At 40.0% G+C, this 16498-nt stretch overlaps 2 protein-coding genes across 21 annotated transcripts in view; both read left to right on the top strand.

Annotated features, from left to right (window-relative positions):
• LOC104325370 (aldo-keto reductase family 1 member B1-like) overlaps positions 1-12301 on the top strand; it is a 236250-nt gene extending 223949 nt beyond the window's left edge. The window contains exon 6 of the mRNA XM_069807779.1: positions 12212-12301. Coding sequence (XP_069663880.1) covers positions 12212-12286 — 75 coding nt within the window. The 3' untranslated portion in view covers positions 12287-12301. The remainder of the gene's footprint in view (positions 1-12211) is intronic.
• Positions 1-16498, top strand: part of MICAL3 (microtubule associated monooxygenase, calponin and LIM domain containing 3) — a 184329-nt gene that overhangs the window by 127075 nt on the left and 40756 nt on the right. For 14 of the 20 annotated variants that reach the window (XM_069807743.1, XM_069807745.1, XM_069807749.1 and 11 more), the window contains 3 exons: positions 7790-7985; positions 11905-12158; positions 13277-13366. In XM_069807743.1, the coding sequence (XP_069663844.1) occupies positions 7790-7985; positions 11905-12158; positions 13277-13366 (540 nt within the window). Of the gene's footprint in view, positions 1-7789; positions 7986-11904; positions 12159-13276; positions 13367-14022; positions 14065-16498 lie in introns of all 20 variants that reach the window. The other 6 variants (XM_069807755.1, XM_069807751.1, XM_069807756.1 and 3 more) reach the window with 2 other exon arrangements.

Genomic DNA, 16498 nt, shown 5'->3' with positions numbered 1-16498 from the left:
CTGAGGTATGAAGAACTTAATTCTAACTGGAGATTGTGGAATGTGTGGAGGAGGACTTAAGTCTTCATATGTTTGTTTCTGGGGTATCTGTTTCAGAATCCCTTGAATATTTTAGCTGTCAGTTATTCCCATACACATTATAATAGTGTGTGTGTGGGGTGTCTTGGCGGCCTCTCTGTTCCTCATTGCTTAGGGAACCAGTAGATATTGACAGGAATCTCACTGATTTTTGTTTCATGTGCTGTGTACTGTTGAATCAAGTAATGCTATAAAACTTCTTGGTCAGCACTGGAAGTCGTGTTGGTTCTTTTATAACTCTCTGCTGGGTACTTATGCATCAGAGGATATTTAGATAAAACGCCTTTCTGTCTATACAGCTTAATCTCCCCACTTCTCTGTTTAGGTACCCAATTTGCTAGGAAGAATTGCCAGACTGACAGCTTGAGGACTGAGCCTTGATATGGTAGTAGAGCTCTTGAGCATATTGGTTGCTAAGTGGCAAAACCCTTTTTCTTCTGGTAGGCTAGAGAGCGCTGCTGTTCTGCTCTGTGTCTGGTCCTTCGTTCCCTAGATTTTAAATGTCAGTTTAAGGATAGTTGTATTGATCAAGTCCAACCTGCATAAGACAGTTTGCATATGTACAATTCCCATATCAAACTCTAAGAGCTTTGACTCAGTAGAGCATATCTTCTAGAAAGCTTAGTTAGTTACTGTTTATTGTTATGATTGATACACATGCATTACAGAAGAATTTCAGTAGGGCCATCTTGAGGTTTGAGCTCATTTTGAATCCTGTACATGGACACTCTCGATATCTTGCTTATGAATAGACTTTGTTTTTCTTATCATACTGTCCTCTTTGAATTCAGGGGTTTTGTATTTAGCAGAACGTATTATGGATCAAACTGGAAACACAGACATCAGAAAATTCAAGATTTGGTGGCCTCTTAATACAGCTGAGTAATTCAGGCTTCCTGAGGGCTTGGGAATACCCTAGGATAGTAAGAGAGAAAGTTGAGGCATTATATCAAAATAACATCGACATTTGATGACTATTGAGTATTTACATTCGAATAAATGCATTCTTGTTTCTGTTTGAGCAGGTGTTGTATTACCCCTTTTGGCTCTGAGGATGTGCTTATCAAAATTCAGGGGATCCTACCAGGATATGTGCAGTTCTGCAGTATGTGATGCGAGGCTGTGTGAACAAGCAGTGACAAGAATTCACCAGACCTGCTGGGCTCCTTCCAGCAGTTTCCTGGAGACATTTCTTAAAAGAGAAGATAAATTTTAAAGGGTGGATATATCTCAATTTAAAACCTTAAACTTCTTCCTAACCCTTAAAAAGTCCATTCCATTTAACGTGCTTCTGCAGGTCAGTTTAGAGTTGCTGTCTACATTTTTTAGGCATCTTTTACTGTACAGTACAAAAATTGTTAACAGTGGCTAGGTGCTAATTTTGGAGAGGATTAAGGAAAAGATTTCTGGCTATGTCCCTCAGAAGAAATCAGTTGCACTTATTTAAATATAATGTCTTAATTGACTTAATGTTTCAATATGTGCAGCATCCAACAACAGGCCTTGGTACTCAGATTTATTGGGTTTTTTTTGTACACACTGTGCTGAGCACAGTGAGCATCTCATAGGAGGTGCTGTGGCTCAACCTGCTCATTTAAACCATGTAATCATTATGCTTAAAATCCAACATATTTTAGTCCCTTTCTTACTTCAAAGTGTTTTGTCTTGACTTAAAGTGAAGTTGAGAGTGAAGGGGTTGAAGTTGGGCATTCTGGACCCTGTTTCTGGCACTGCCACTAGTTTGTTGTGAAACTGCCTTGCTGGTATTTAATCTCTGTGTCTGGACTTGTGTAATGCCTCCACAGTACTCACCTATTTCCAAAATAGGTTTGTTTTAATATGCTAATATTTGTAAAACACTTTGAGGCCCTTGGATGAGAAGTGGAGTTGAAATCAAGGAGGCAGTTAATGGAATTGAAGGGGCTGAGCGTGAAACTTCAGGGGAAAAGCTGAAACTCAATCTGACATTAACACGGATGAAAAATGAGAAGCCTAAAAATGCTGCTGGATCTCATTTGCTGCCTTCTCTATACCTCAGTGATAATGTCTGCTGAACTGCAAGCACACTTCAGAAACCTTACCCCAAAAGATATTCTTAGAAATTAATGGCAACAAAATCTGACAACTTTTGGCATTTCTGACTCAGAGCTCACTGCATCACTTTTAAAATCCCACACAAAAGTTCCCATCTTCTATCTCTGTACTTTGTCATATGCAATATGCTGCTGTTTCTATAGGACTTCTTTTGTCTGATGTAGTTGTGTTCTCAAACAATTGTGTGGAGGTAGAAGTAATTGAAGAGTTTGGGAAAGACAAGTGAAAACAAACAGGTACAGTGTTTCACCGTATCATAAAAGGAAAAGATTTGAGAAATCCAGAATGAAGATTTTCCTGAGAAATGTATTAATTCCTCCCCCCTTTTGCATGTGTTTCACAGTAGACTCCTTTATTTGAATTTCTGTAACTCTGCAAGGCCGCAGCTGAGTCTGCAAAATACTGGACCCACACTTCACAAGAGATGACATTTAACTTGGAGAGCTTGCGATCTTAACAGATTGGACTAAGAAAAGGAAGTCTAGATGGACTACATGATTAATGAAAAATAAATTCTAGTCAAATAGGCAGGTTGTTTTCCTTTGGGAAGAACTCATTGTTCTCAGATTCCCAGTTTTCTCCTGTATCTTGAGCAAGTGTTCTATCAGGGAGTAACCTTGACAAGATTTCATCTAGCTCCTGAGAATAATCTGTAGATTTTAAGAACAAGGTATTACTGGGGGAAAATCAAGACGAGATCCTCTCTCAAGAGGAGCTTCCCAAGCCTTCCAGTAATTGCCAAAGTTGCTGGAAAAGGACACATTTCATGCAGGCAAGGAGCGGTTCAGTGTAGGAATGTTATCTCTGATCATACGATTTTCTTTACAGGAGGCAGGCTATGTCAAGGTTGAGACAAAGGACTCTGGCAGCTTTCATGCAACAGCAAAGCAGCCTGTCCTGTTAAGAAAAACGGTTTCCTTTAGATTATCTGTGTAGTGTTCATGGCCCACTGATTCTTCCAAAGTAAAGAAGCAGATTTTTAAATGTGTCCTATTTTGGATGTTGTTTGTGGATTTTTAGCTATCAGTTGATTGCATGAGAAGCTGCTCTTGTCTTTCAGGTAGCTCACCTCTCTGGCTAGTAACATAGCTTTTTTTCCTGGCAAATGCAGCCTCATCAGCTCCTTTTCTCTCAGTTATGACTGGTTGCTGACTTTTGGCTCTGTGGGCCCAGATGCACTGACAAGGTAGAATGTCAGCTAATGGATAATGAGTGCACTCTGCAGCTATGTCCCACCAGCAAGCTACAAAGCAGTCTGGGGAATACAACATAATGATTTGAGAGAGGCACCTTTCCCCTCCAGAGGAACATTAGAGAGTAAACTTTAGCATCTACAAGAACTGCATTGGAATAGAACTTGCCCATGCATATAGCACCATATATATATGGAGGAAATGAGGGTAGGAAAGCTTCAAATTTCCTTGTCCCTATTTATAGTTTCTTATTGTAGCTTCAAATGAATTGGTGTGAACTTTATAGCATAATATGAGCAAATTGTTCATCATCTGATCATGTTAACGATACCTGTATCTCACACCTACTTTCGTCCCCTGGGTAGGTTTGTGAACTGTAATGCTTTTCTTTCTGATAGTTGAAGGCTTTGTGGAGCAGAAAGTTGGCTATCGGTAGCATTTCTCCTGTTTTATATTTGGTAAGAAGTTTGACGATGGCTTTGCAGCTAGCCAGATAAGTCTTCATCGTACCTTTTAGAAACAAAACCAGCAGACAAGTAGACCAACTGGTCCATACAGAGCAAACGCCTAGAAATCCCTTGCTGAAGCTGGTAATCAGTTGAGTTTCTGTATCATGTTCTCTGATGTAGAGCTGTTTTCTTTGCTAAGTCAAGTGGAGGGATGCGACCAATCCTGCATCTCAAAGTATATGGATATATAAATTAATTAGAGAAAGTGCTGGCAATGGCCTTTCTACTTCTTTGAGATTCTGAGTGCTTATCAAGCTCACAGGACATCTTGGCTTGACCACATCCTTTTGCATTAAAGTTTAGGCAGATTTTCCATCTTTTCAGTTTTTTTAACACAGTTACATTGAGTCACTTACTCCCACTTGCAGTTTTTGCTGTGGTAGAATTGGTTTGATTCTCTATGTACCAGTTCTACTGGGTCTTAATGATGAGAAGGACGATGATGATTTGTGTTTTGAAAAACAACTGAAAGATCATATATGTTCATGAAATGCATGTAAAAACAGATGTCGCCTTGATTTTCAGTTCTCTTTTATCTTAGAGTGATTGCTGCCAGTCTTTCTCCCCACCCTAGATATTGCAGCATTGGAAGAAGCATTTTTTCATTTCATTTAATTATATGGGAATGATTGTATATTTCTTTTTTTGTTTTACTTTGAAAAGGCTGACAAAAACCCTTAAGATTGTTAGAAAACAAGAGGAGTAAAATAATGTCAGATGGATAAAAAGTTCTTGTTCTTTTTGTTTTCATTTTTTTTTCTGCTTCTGGACTTTTCAGCTATGTTGGGGTATGCATCAGAAGAGAGCAAGTTAAAAAGAGCTTGTGAAAAGATATTTCTGTTGAAGTAGCTGAGCCTAGCTGATGGCTCTGTTATATATGAAGAGTTCCAAGTATTACAAAAACTCTTGGTTTATGATGATTTTAGTATATCCCTTGTTTGTTTTCCCTCACATTGGTGTTCTTGTGTTACCCAGAGTCCTTTGGTTTTTTTACTGTCAGCCAGGAGTGGCAGAGCAATATTCCAGGTCAGTTCCCCTGTTACTGTGAACTCAGGGTTGGGGAATGTAACACAGATCACAAAAATAGATTTGGCTGAGGTGTTATCTCCATTTAGAGAGAATGAAATGGAACGTGAATCCCAGCTGAAAAGACTGTCCAGTTCTACTAAACTTTGAAAATACTAACACAACATAAGGCTTAGCAGCAGGAAATGGTAGAGACCACAGTATCCCTGGAAATGCAAGGTGATGTTCCCACCTGCCTCCTGTGCAAGCTTCTGTGTTTTATACCATAAAGAAGCCCTATAGTTCTAGCCAAGGGCACAGTAGCTACTTGCCCACATCATAGAAGAGTTCAATAATGCTAAGGAAGAGAGAAAAACACTCTGGGCAGTTGTCTTTATGAGATTTTATCTTTCTGGAGAGGGTTTGGAAGTAAATGCCACTAATTATGGCATGCCCCATGTAGTTTTGTGTCAGTGACTAAAATGGTACTGAGTGAGTAATTCCCCTGAAAAAAAGGCTGTTAGGAATAAACTGAGAAAAACTACAAAGGATGGAGAAAGAAAACGAAAACTGTCTTGGAGGTCAAAACCTGTGAGGATAAAGTAAACATTGCCAAAGCTCATGCTGGGTTAGACTTTGCAAAGGAAAGGAAAGTAAACAGCTGTATTCCTTAAGCATGTAAGTAAAAGCAATGTAAGGGAAAGCAGAAGTGGGTCCACAGTGAAAATGGGTCTGACGTAAAATGCAATTTTATGTATAGTCAGGCAATCAAATGAATACTTGGTCTCCAATTTCAGTTAGGACAATGGCATTGGACATGGGAGCAAAAGAAGTCAGTGTGTAGCAAGATTTGGAAATGGAAATTAACCCAATGAAGCTGGAAGAAATATTTAAGTATTACGATAGTGTAATGAGTGGAAATAAAATTTGACTGAATAGACTTTGTCTCAGAAGAGTGGAAGAATTGTACAATGAAATTGTGAGCTTTGTGGTAACAATTTGTGATGAAATCAAGCTATCCTGATGTACCTTGACTATCTAATTCACTGTAATACTATGTGACCATGGGGTGACAGAAGTATGACCTGCAGATAAACAAGGGGGGGGGGGGGGGGGGGGCTGAAAAAAGGCGATCTGAACAAGTACATATCAGTTAATCTAAACAGTAGATAAAACACCTTCTTTGAAGGAATAACTAAAGACTGCTAGCTCTGCAAGTGAAGTCTTTTGACCTTATGAAGGTAAGTGGTATAAAATGTGACATGGATTCACCAAAGACTATGCTGGACTAGCTTGACAGCTTTTATTGACAAAGTAACTGATTACCTCTGTAAGGGAAATGTAGTGCATTTGAACAGTCTGGACTTCAGTAAAGCACTTGAAGGCTGCCACGTGGAAATAACTATTTAAACTGGATAAAATGAGGGAGTAGTACACGAAGTGTCAAGTAGCTAAGAAGTTGACTTCAATGAGAGATTAGAGGTTTTATTGAAAAAGGAAATAATGGGGTTGGATGTCACCTACAGACTGTGGTGTTTCACAAAAAACGATCTGGGGACTGATCTTTATAATACTTTCATTACGGTTACTGGCAAAAAAAAGGAAAACAATTTGCTAATGAAATTCATTGCTGAGGCAACATTTCAAACCCTCATCAATCCGGAGGATGATAGGCACGTCATACACTAAGAACTGCAAAATGTTGCAGACTGTAATACTAAAAATAGAAATGTAATAGTAGAAAGTACCAGGTCATGCACTAAGAAAGTGTTGAGAACTTTGGCTACCAACAAGGTGCTTATCAGTTGAAAGCAAAGAAGGAGAAATATCTGAATATCAGTCAGTAAATAAAAGCCACCAGTATTATGTGGCCTATAAATAGGCAAGTGTGTTCTCAGCGTGTATCAGATGAGAGATTTCTGGCAAGGTTGTATGTTACGCTGATAAAGCCTCATCTGGAAAGCTGTGTTCAATTCTAATCATGCAGGTTCTGGAAAGATTAATCCAAACTGGGACAGGTGCAGAGACCTTGGGGATGATCAGTGCACTGAAGAGATTTTCCCATGAGAGGAAGGCTTGGCTTGTTTAGCAAAGCAAAACAGAAGCTAGGAAAGATTTGACTCTGTAAATAGTGAGCTGGGTAAGGGTAAATGGTTGCATGGTATTTAAGCTAAAATATTAGAATTTTAAAATTAAATGAATGAATGCAGGTTAGAATTTAATTCATTGAGTGCCACAGTGAATGAAGCTCCTGTATACTTTTCTCCACCTGCCTGATTCACGTGTCCTTCAATTTTCTGGGATTCATGGGATTTATGCTTGCAAACATCTCACTTTAGATTTTTTCCGTGTCGTTCATTTCATCCCAAACTGATTAAAAAGCAAATCAATTCAGGTCTATAAAAAGTTTTAAAACTTGCTCCAAGTGGGCCTATTTCATTCCCTCCCTCCTTCATCGTTAAGTAGTAATAGTATTTTCTTGCACCCTAACTCTGTAGACTTACCGTGACTGGTAACAATTTTAACATGCAGCAGGATTGCCCCATAGCTTTCCTACTGTGTCTCATAGAGTATATCCCCTCAGTGGCCAGGCCTTCCCCAGTACTTACTGCATAGACTTCATTGCAGCTCTAGTTTTTGCAACTGAAATGTCCCTATTTCCTCTCTCAACTAGGACATTTAACATTCTTTTTAGCATCTGTTAGCCAAAATCACTAAGATTCCCTTTTGCAGTCTGGCTCCCCAGCAGGTTCTGCCAGTAGTGGCGAACGGGATAATGACATAAGGTATTCTCTCGCTTTATTTACCTCCCTCTGCCTCATGCCCTTTTTCTCCCAATTGCTCAATTTTCTTAAAAAATTACAGTTCTGACCGTTGCATTTATTGTTTATTCACTGGCTTATTCTTTAGGTTCTAATGTAAATGGGCTGGAAGAGCCCAGCCTTGCTAAGCGGCTGCGTGGCACACCTGAACGGATTGAGCTGGAGAACTACCGACTGTCACTGCAGCGGGAAGAAGAACTCGAAGAGGTTCCCGAAGAGACGCTAGCAGAGCATAACTTGAGCAGTGTGCTGGACAAAGGAACAGAAGAGGATGTGCCCAGCAGGTTAGCACACGTTGTGCATAAGCTTTTTTTATACTCATCCCAACAGACTTTTGCCTGCTTTTCCCTTAGCTTTTTTTAACATATTATTTACCAGGTTGCCCCTTTTAAAGTTGTTGAAAATGCTCTGCGCGTGTACACAGGTATTTTATCTTGTAGCTTCTGTTCTTCTAAATAGCTTATTACCATTCTTAGAAGACACCTGTGGTACCATAATACCATGAAATTCAGTTCTAAGTTGGAAGGAATTTTTTAATTTGATTTTTTTTTTAGTTGTATCAAAGACAAATGAGTCTTTTGAGCAAACAGAACATGGATTCAAATGGGAGGGGGTTCCAAAATTAACTTCTGTATGTTTTTCATTACAATTCAAAACCACTTTTGGTTTAAAGATTCAAGTTTGACACACATGTAATCCTGACTGAATGCTGATGCAATGCCTGAGAGATGTTAATTTGAAGCAATAGTTACAGCTGCTGAAAAACATGTTGTACCTTCACAAATTTCTCTTTATCTGCAAAATGAAGTATAAGCACACCAGGATCCAAATATATGCAGGTAAAGCTACTGGAAATAGTTGTTGCAAGAGTCATTGAGAGAAAATATTTGATGAAGAATGCTTGTGAACTTTATAGTCAATCACACACTTTTTGCAGAGTCTCGATCTCTTAATATGGTTTCTAATAATTTACTTTTGTTTATAGCAGTAACAACCCTTACCTTTTCAGCTCTCAGTCTGTCCAGTAGTTGTCTTGAAATAAACTCAGAAAATGCTTTTACTGGTTTCCTGAGACTTAGATCCTACAAACATATTCTATGTATGCATTACCTACAGGTATAGGGCTGTATGAGAAATTCCTTTTGCATGCAAAAAACAGTGTTTAGTGGGCAACTCACACTATGATAGAGAGGAAAGAGAAAATCAAATTCCCTGTCAGTTTGACCTGGAAAAATTTCTGTCCCAAATCCAAATATGGTAAGCAATTTAGTCAGACCATTGATAAGGCTGTGTGGGTCAAACATCAGAGGGAGAACTTTCTAGATGATGTAGTTATCTGGTATCCTCTGTTCAACTCTACCCGCTCCATGACATGTCACAGAAAGACCCCTCCCAAAAACCCCAAACAACAAAAAAGGGAAAAAGTCTGACCACTTTTTTGTCAACAAAAGAAAAAAATGTTTGACTCCTGCAACAAGCCAACCAAAGCCCTGATTCGATCATCTTCACTGTCTTGGTGCAGCGCCGCAGGGTTAGGAGCAGGCAGAGGAGATGGGGAACTCTTTGTTCCCTCCATGTCTTATGGAGTGATGGATTGGGCTTCCAGGTTCACCAAGGTGTTAACTCTAAATCAAGCAGAGACCGTGCATTTTGGTGCACAGCTTCCCATCATGCACACACTTGGGAGCATGCACACTGCAGAGAAAGTTTACAGAAAACAGTATTCAAAGTACATTTTTTCAAAAGAGAGTTAATCTTGTTTAAGCTTCAACAAGAAAAAAATCATTTATGCAATCAAACTCTGCTACGCAGTTTTGAGGAGTGAAAAAACCTTCAGATGCCTTCTTCGTCGCCTTTAACTTGTAGTAACTCCCAGTATGTCACCTGCAGTTTTGATGTAATACCCTGTGGCCCTCTGAAGGAGTGTCATAAGACAGCTTGTGCTGTATGGGTCTGTATGGCAAGGGAAGAGAAGAGGTTCATTTCCACAGTTAAGGTTTTGGTTCCTCTCCTCAGCACTAAATCTGTGTAGGTACACCTTTTTAATGCGATATTCAACTGCTTATACAAATTCTATAAAGCAACCTACTTTGGTCACTGATCTCTTCTTTATAGAAAAAAAAAAGTTTCAGCTGTTGAATTAATTTCTGTGGCACAGAGTTGCCATGGTAAAAGGAATGCCCACTATACCAGACCATCTCACTGCTGTCTTTCGGCTTCTCCTTTCTCAGTATTTAAAGGTCAAACAAAAACCAAGTTATAAATAAAAGCCAAAGAAGGTAAAGTGAGCTATGTGGTAAAGAATTTATGTCGTCAATATTACATGCGATAAGCCGACTGGTTGAAGAGCAGCAGCTTGTCCCATTCAGCAGCCATGGCAACAGTGTGAGCAGCAGTAAACCTTATTGACACCACATGAAAACCCCAGCATGCAGCACCTGTCAGGTTTATTTCCATACCAAAGGGTGGGAAAGTTAATCAGGGAGGAAGGGAACATCACTTTTTATCTCTGTGACAGTATCTGCGTAAAGCCTTTGGAATATTGCTTCGGTCTCCTGGAATATCTACTGAGTCCATGGCATGCAACAGTGTTTGTGTTCCGTACTTAGCATGTGAAAACCAGGCAGCCTGTTAAAAATAAGTATTCAGTTTATGCTGTGAAAAAGTGGGTTGTAATTTGAGCAAAATAATGTTATATATATGCAGAACAGTGAGGAGACTTTAAGAGCCTGTGGACAAAAGTACTTGACAATCAGAGCATGAAAAAGTGGTATTTTCTTTATTAGCTTTGCTATCAAAAACAGCGTCTCAGACAAGTCGATGAATAAAAGTATGTAAATATGATATGTTCATGTAGTGTTAGACTAGTTTGAGGTTCTGCACCTGATTATGTTTATCTGCAATATAAGGGAAAGAGTGCTGCTGTATATAATTTTTTTTGGAAACTGCCAGTTTGTCACATACTGTAATAAAACCTGTGTATGGGAAACAGAATTACAACAACTGTACAAGTTATATTTTATAGACCTACATGAAATTTAAACTTCATTATTTTCAACTTGTCTGTTTTCCCCTCTCATTGTTTATATGGAATGCGATCTGCCAAAGGCTGTTAACTACAGTGGTAACTGTCATAAGGAAGCAGCAGAAGTAGAATACTGTTCTCATATGATTCACCCAAACTTTAACCATTCACAGTTTTCTTCTTCAATCCAGATGAATTTGGGCCTTTTAAGATTTATATGGCAAGTATCAAACTGTTGCTCTAATAAATGCAGTTCTTTTAAGGAAAAACAGAGACACGTCTTCACCCTGCAGATATCTTTTCTGAATGTGCTGTAGTTCACATTCATTTTCCAGTGACAAATGCAGCCATCTTTCTCCCCAGTACCTCTAGGTGGTCCAGCATGTAATAGTGAACTAGATTAAATATCATTGTATAGGTGGTTACATTTCTTGCCTCTGCTGCTTGTACTGAGGAACTGTTAGAATTAAACAGAGATGTCTACTAAAGAGCACTAATGATTTCCTGTTTTGCATGTTTTAGACTTTGCTGTGAGAATAATAAGCTCATTATTGTAATTATCCTTGCACTGCTTCCTACAGTTTCTTGCCACTATGTACACTGTGTACTTAATTGGATACAATTTTTGTGATTTTTTTTTTCTCCAGCTCTCCTTAGCTCACATACTGTATCCTTTGGCATGATAGTTGTGTTGTGTGTTCTTTCTACTTCCAAAGCTTTCTGTGTTTCACCCCAGCAAGTGCCAAAAATATCTTAGCTATCCAAAATGCTAGCAGTAGCTGCCATTATCAAAAGACGTGACCTTCTGCATTCTGACAGTGCTAAGAACTCTGGTACCAATTTATGCAAAGCAACGTGATAGGAAGAAAGTAGTTTTTCTGCTGTATTCGACTGTCACAAACTGTAACAATGCTGCACAAATATTTGGACTTGGCTTCACAGGCACTTTTCTTCTGCTTCATCTTCTTTAAAAGAAGCAGGGCAAGGACCATACTGCAGCCCACACGTGATGCTGTCACTAAAATTCCTATGAAATATTGAAAGCAGAAAAATTAGTATTACGATTTCCATCATATGTTTTAGGCTTGTATGTATTGAAACAGCTTGTCAGTGATCTAAGACTGATCTAGGAAACATTAACTAGTTGTTTCTTTATCTTTTTTTCTAAACCCTTACAGTAGTTCAGAGTCTGAGATGGAGGAGGAAGATGAGGAGGAAGAAGATGAACTATTGCTGCCTCAGCAACCCCCTTCAGACTTGGGTGGTGTGCCATGGAAAGAGGCTGTGCGTATCCATGCCCTCCTGAAGGGAAAGAGTGAAGAACAGATTGAGGCTGAGGAAAATCATGAGATTGAGGACAAAGAAGAGGAGGAGGAGGAGGAGGAGGAGGAGGAAGAAGACGAAGAGGAGGAAGATGAGGAGTCGAGCGAAGGTTAGACACGATTGATTTGTCCTTTCTTTCTGCTAGACAGCAGGGAAAACCAGATTGAGTGTTTGCCACACAGAATGAGAAAGACTTGCCTTGAAAACTTTCCTTCTTTCACTTCTTTATTGCTTTGATTTTTGAGGGAGTTATTGTCAAGGAAAGCTTTAGCTGGATCATTCTGGATACAGATGATCTTTGCCCACAGGGCAGTTATAGCACTACTACCAACACAATATGCTTCCCATACACCATGCCAACATGTGCAATTCACAGCTTTGTGACACTGTACTATTTTTTGTTGTTTTTTATTATTTTGGGGAATTGGATTTGAATGTGCCCTTTGTTCTTTTGCAGCAAGAGCTGGAAGCAGCGTGGAGGCAGTGTTTTCAGTTTTGCAGAGTGCCTCACTAAGGGGCAGTGCCTTGTAACTGTCATCAGGGCATCCTAGAAGAAGCTGCTTGTAGCTCTCCTTAGTTAAAAGACAGCCTTGAGAAATCAGGAGTTCGGGTGGTTCCCATTTTAGCTCTGAGGGATTTCTGTGGAAAATCTTAGGGAAAGACTCCTTCCCCTGTGTTTGTCTCAGTCATCGAAATGCAAAGTTTGTGCTAAGAATAGACATGCTTCCAGTGTTTCACCACCATGCCAAATTTCTTGCTGATTTTGTCTTTGTACTCACATTTCCTTTTTGTGAAGACTAGTAGATTCCAAAGAGCTTCTTCGTAAAGGTCTTTGGCTGCCTAATGCAAGCAGAGGTCCAGTTTTTTGAGTCTTAGTGGCAGTTTTGTTGATGAGCTCAGCAGGCTGCTTGGCTACTTTTTCAGCTGTATCTCCATAACTGAAGTCTGTGGAAGTCAAGACTGCTTTTTAAGTACGGTAACATGCATGTTGTGCGTTTAGTCTGCTAAACCATGGTGTTCTTGGATGGACGTTATTTCATTCGAGCAGTTTTCCTGTCAGACACTTTGAATACAGTGGGAGTACGGGGAGTTACTGGGTTTCCAGACAGTCTCTCTTTCTGATTCTGTCCTTTCTCTTTCTTTCTCTCTCTCCCTCTCCCTCCATCGCTTGTGTGTGTACACGCGTGTCTGGTGTTATATGTGGATGTGTGGTTCCCTCTGCTGTAGAGGGGGAGTATTGCCCTTGGGAGAGAGAGCTGCAGCAAGGCCTCTGGCTTCAACATCTCTCAAATGAAGAGGACACGGGTACATTTAAAGGTACCCATATACCATCTCCACTTCCATTTCCCCGAAGGAGGGGGGAATGTTTTAAAGAGCAGGTCCCACATGAGAAGTTTCTGTGTTTTATTTAAATGCTTTACCAGCTCCCTAAAAACTGATTTGATAGCTGTTGTTATCTTCATCTCCTGGTCCAAGTGCCATATATGAGGTCTGACATTGCCACTGGTTTTAGGGAAAAGATAAAGCTGCCAAGTACCTCAGGATATCTAGAAAGCCTGGACAATTTGCTACTGTAATGAGCATGGACAGTGACTCCCACCTATTTAGGAGTTTCAGATTTGTTCCATACACACAGACTAATTGCACCTGTGCAGTATGTCAGACACATGGGGCACATCAGAAGTACTGCCTTTAGATTGCCTGTGTCAGCAAACTTGCATTTTTTGTTGTCCTTTGTGAGTGTGTGTCCGTGGGGAGAGTCTGTGGGGGAAGATAATCAAGCTGCAGCGATCCCTCAAGATTTTTCAAATAGTCATGTAATGGGCATAAAATTAATCTGACATTCCAATCTAACTGGTTGTGTAATTTTCCATGATGCATTCTCTTGCAGTTTATTTCTTACGGTTTGTTTTCTTGAAGCACTTGGTCCTAATAGCTTGTTAATCCCTTATTCCCTCCACATGGTTCATTAGAGCCAGAATACATAAGAGGAAAATCCAAGTGCCTTCCTGCAGGTAAGAAGACATATGCAGTTGTCAGACTGCATATTTTGCAGCTTATGATTGTAACAACTGTAGCTTAGCTTCTGACTTTTTTTTTTTAAGAAAAAAAAAAAGACGTGTTATAATTTTTTTCCAGTTTAACTTTTCTGATGGTAAGAATGAGAAGTATTAGTAAGATGGCTGAATAGCATAACTGAAGAAGTTCCCCCTGTTGCAGTTGCTAGTGTGCTTTAGACCTGGCTCCTAAGGAGTTGATTTGCAGGTGGATTCTCATTCCATTAAAGTTAAATATTGAGACTGCTTGCTGCTTATGAAGTGCTCGTAGGTGCTACAGTGGAACTGGAGTGGAAAGCTACCTTTCCAAATGTAAGTGCAATTAATGTCCAGCTTCCTGCAAAGCTTAGCAGGCAGCCTTGAGAGAAGGCTATGTCAGGTGTCATTTGAAATTCTCAAGCATTTTAGACCTCAAGGAAACATTAGTTTGTCTGTTAGCCAAGCAGCAGTCCTTCATGGATGGCTGTGCTGCTATTTACTGGAAAAGGTGAGGAGGACCCATGCCTTAATCAGGGCAGGTTCAGCCCTCTTTCTAGAGACTTGTGGAGTAGCTGAAGGTGTGTATGTTACACTGATCTAAATCCCAGAGAAATCAATTTTAAAACATGCAGATCATGTGGGACCTGCTCTTTCCGAGCCTTGCTGAGTGACTATATACTTCTCAGCTATTGCTGGCAAACTTAAACCTTTTAACACAAAGTTTTGTGTGGCAATGCAAATGCTAACTCTACTCATCTTGGGGCCTGCATGCGAGTGCTTTCTTACGGAGTGAAAACAGCCCAGGTTCCTGTCCCTGCAGGATGTCCGGTAGCTCTGGTAGACCATGTGGTTGTGCTAATTGATATGAAAATTCTCTGATGAGGTGACAGAGACATAAAACTGCTAAATACTTGGCTAAATTGTGAATCCCGCTCTGCATTCGAGTTTGTGCGTGTGAACCCATTTCCCCTTTAATAACCACTTTGTGGTTCTCTCCTTCCTGCAGTTCCTTCTGCCTGTTTCTTCTGCAGTTTTAATGCCAAATCTCACACACAGTCGTTCCTGAAACGGAAGTCCCAAACACTTTGTCATGTCTGGGGAAGACATGGCTGGGAGAGAGGAACTTGGTTAAAACGAGACAGCAGGAAATAATGAGTGCAACCTCTAAACGCTGCTCATGTTTCTTGTTTCCTTCAAACACTAGTGCACCGTATGAAAATCTAACTGCTTTTGAGGTTCTGAACTGCTGAAACAGTGTTTTGCCTACAGATTACTACTCAGTAGTAGTGACTACTGAGTAGTAATCTGTCTGTTGTGAAAATTGACTTCCTACTTTATAAAGTAAGTGGGCATTTTCCTTTCAGGGTGAGTCACTTGCTTTTGAAGACCACCCCTGCAGATGCTGAACACCTGTCCCCCCTAGAATGAGTTATTTTATTATGGGTAAAGAAAACCTGAGCTATAGTCCCATAGCAGATAGCAATAGAGACACGGTCTGTGAGTATGATACCTCAGGGTAGGTGCTCCCTAGGTGGGTATTCTGCAGCAGTTGAACAAGTTGTTTATCAGTTGGTTTTGGTGCCCATTGTTCCCTTTGACACTCCATAAGTAGCTGAGCTTTGTGTAGGCAGGTAACTGAGGAGTAATGCAATTTCTTTTAAAAAAATTCATTTGTGCACAGGAAGGTCCCTTCTGGGGAGGTGGGGAGGCTCTTAAGTCATAATGAAAATGCTGTTATTCTTCAGAAAAAAATTCTACTCTTTGAACAAGTCGGTACAAAAGAGCAGGAGTAAACATACCAGTGTTTTAAGTGCTAAAGTAAGTGTGCGCCCATGTGTGCATACGCACATACACACACACGTGTGAAACTCTGAGATCCATCATGTAATTTAATTCACAAAGCAATATGCAGCGAGCATAGAAAGGAGTGCTTAACCCAATAGTAGGGAATGAAAGACCTTTTGTTTTGGTGCATCAAACTACAATGCAGACTATGCCTTGCCCTTAACAGCAAGATGTCTTTGGCAATAATCATAATGAATAGGCTGAAGGAGCTGGAAATTTCTGCTAAATTGGTATTTACATACCACATACTGTTCAACACCCAGAGAATGTCTTTCATTTCAGCAAAGCTGCTTGCAATAGAGATAAACTACAATGAAGTTTTTAATAGCATCTCTCTGCCTTTGGAATGGCATTATTCAGCTTTGATGGGAAGTATGAGGAGCGCTGTATTGGTGTATGCGTGCACACACAATGCTGAGCTTTTTCTGTCTGTCTTGCAAACTGATCTTAGCCAGTAATATTTTCTTTTCTTCTTTTCTTATTTCCTTTCCTATGATGTGTTACCTTTCCTTTCCGCTGTTCTCCCATCTTTTCCTCCCTGGCCTTCATACCCCCTGCCTACAACCTG

The sequence above is a fragment of the Haliaeetus albicilla genome, chromosome 19, assembly GCF_947461875.1.
Source record: "Haliaeetus albicilla chromosome 19, bHalAlb1.1, whole genome shotgun sequence".
Lineage (NCBI taxonomy): Eukaryota > Metazoa > Chordata > Aves > Accipitriformes > Accipitridae > Haliaeetus > Haliaeetus albicilla.
Note: the sequence above shows the minus strand (reverse complement) of the source record. Positions and strands in the feature narration are given on the sequence as shown.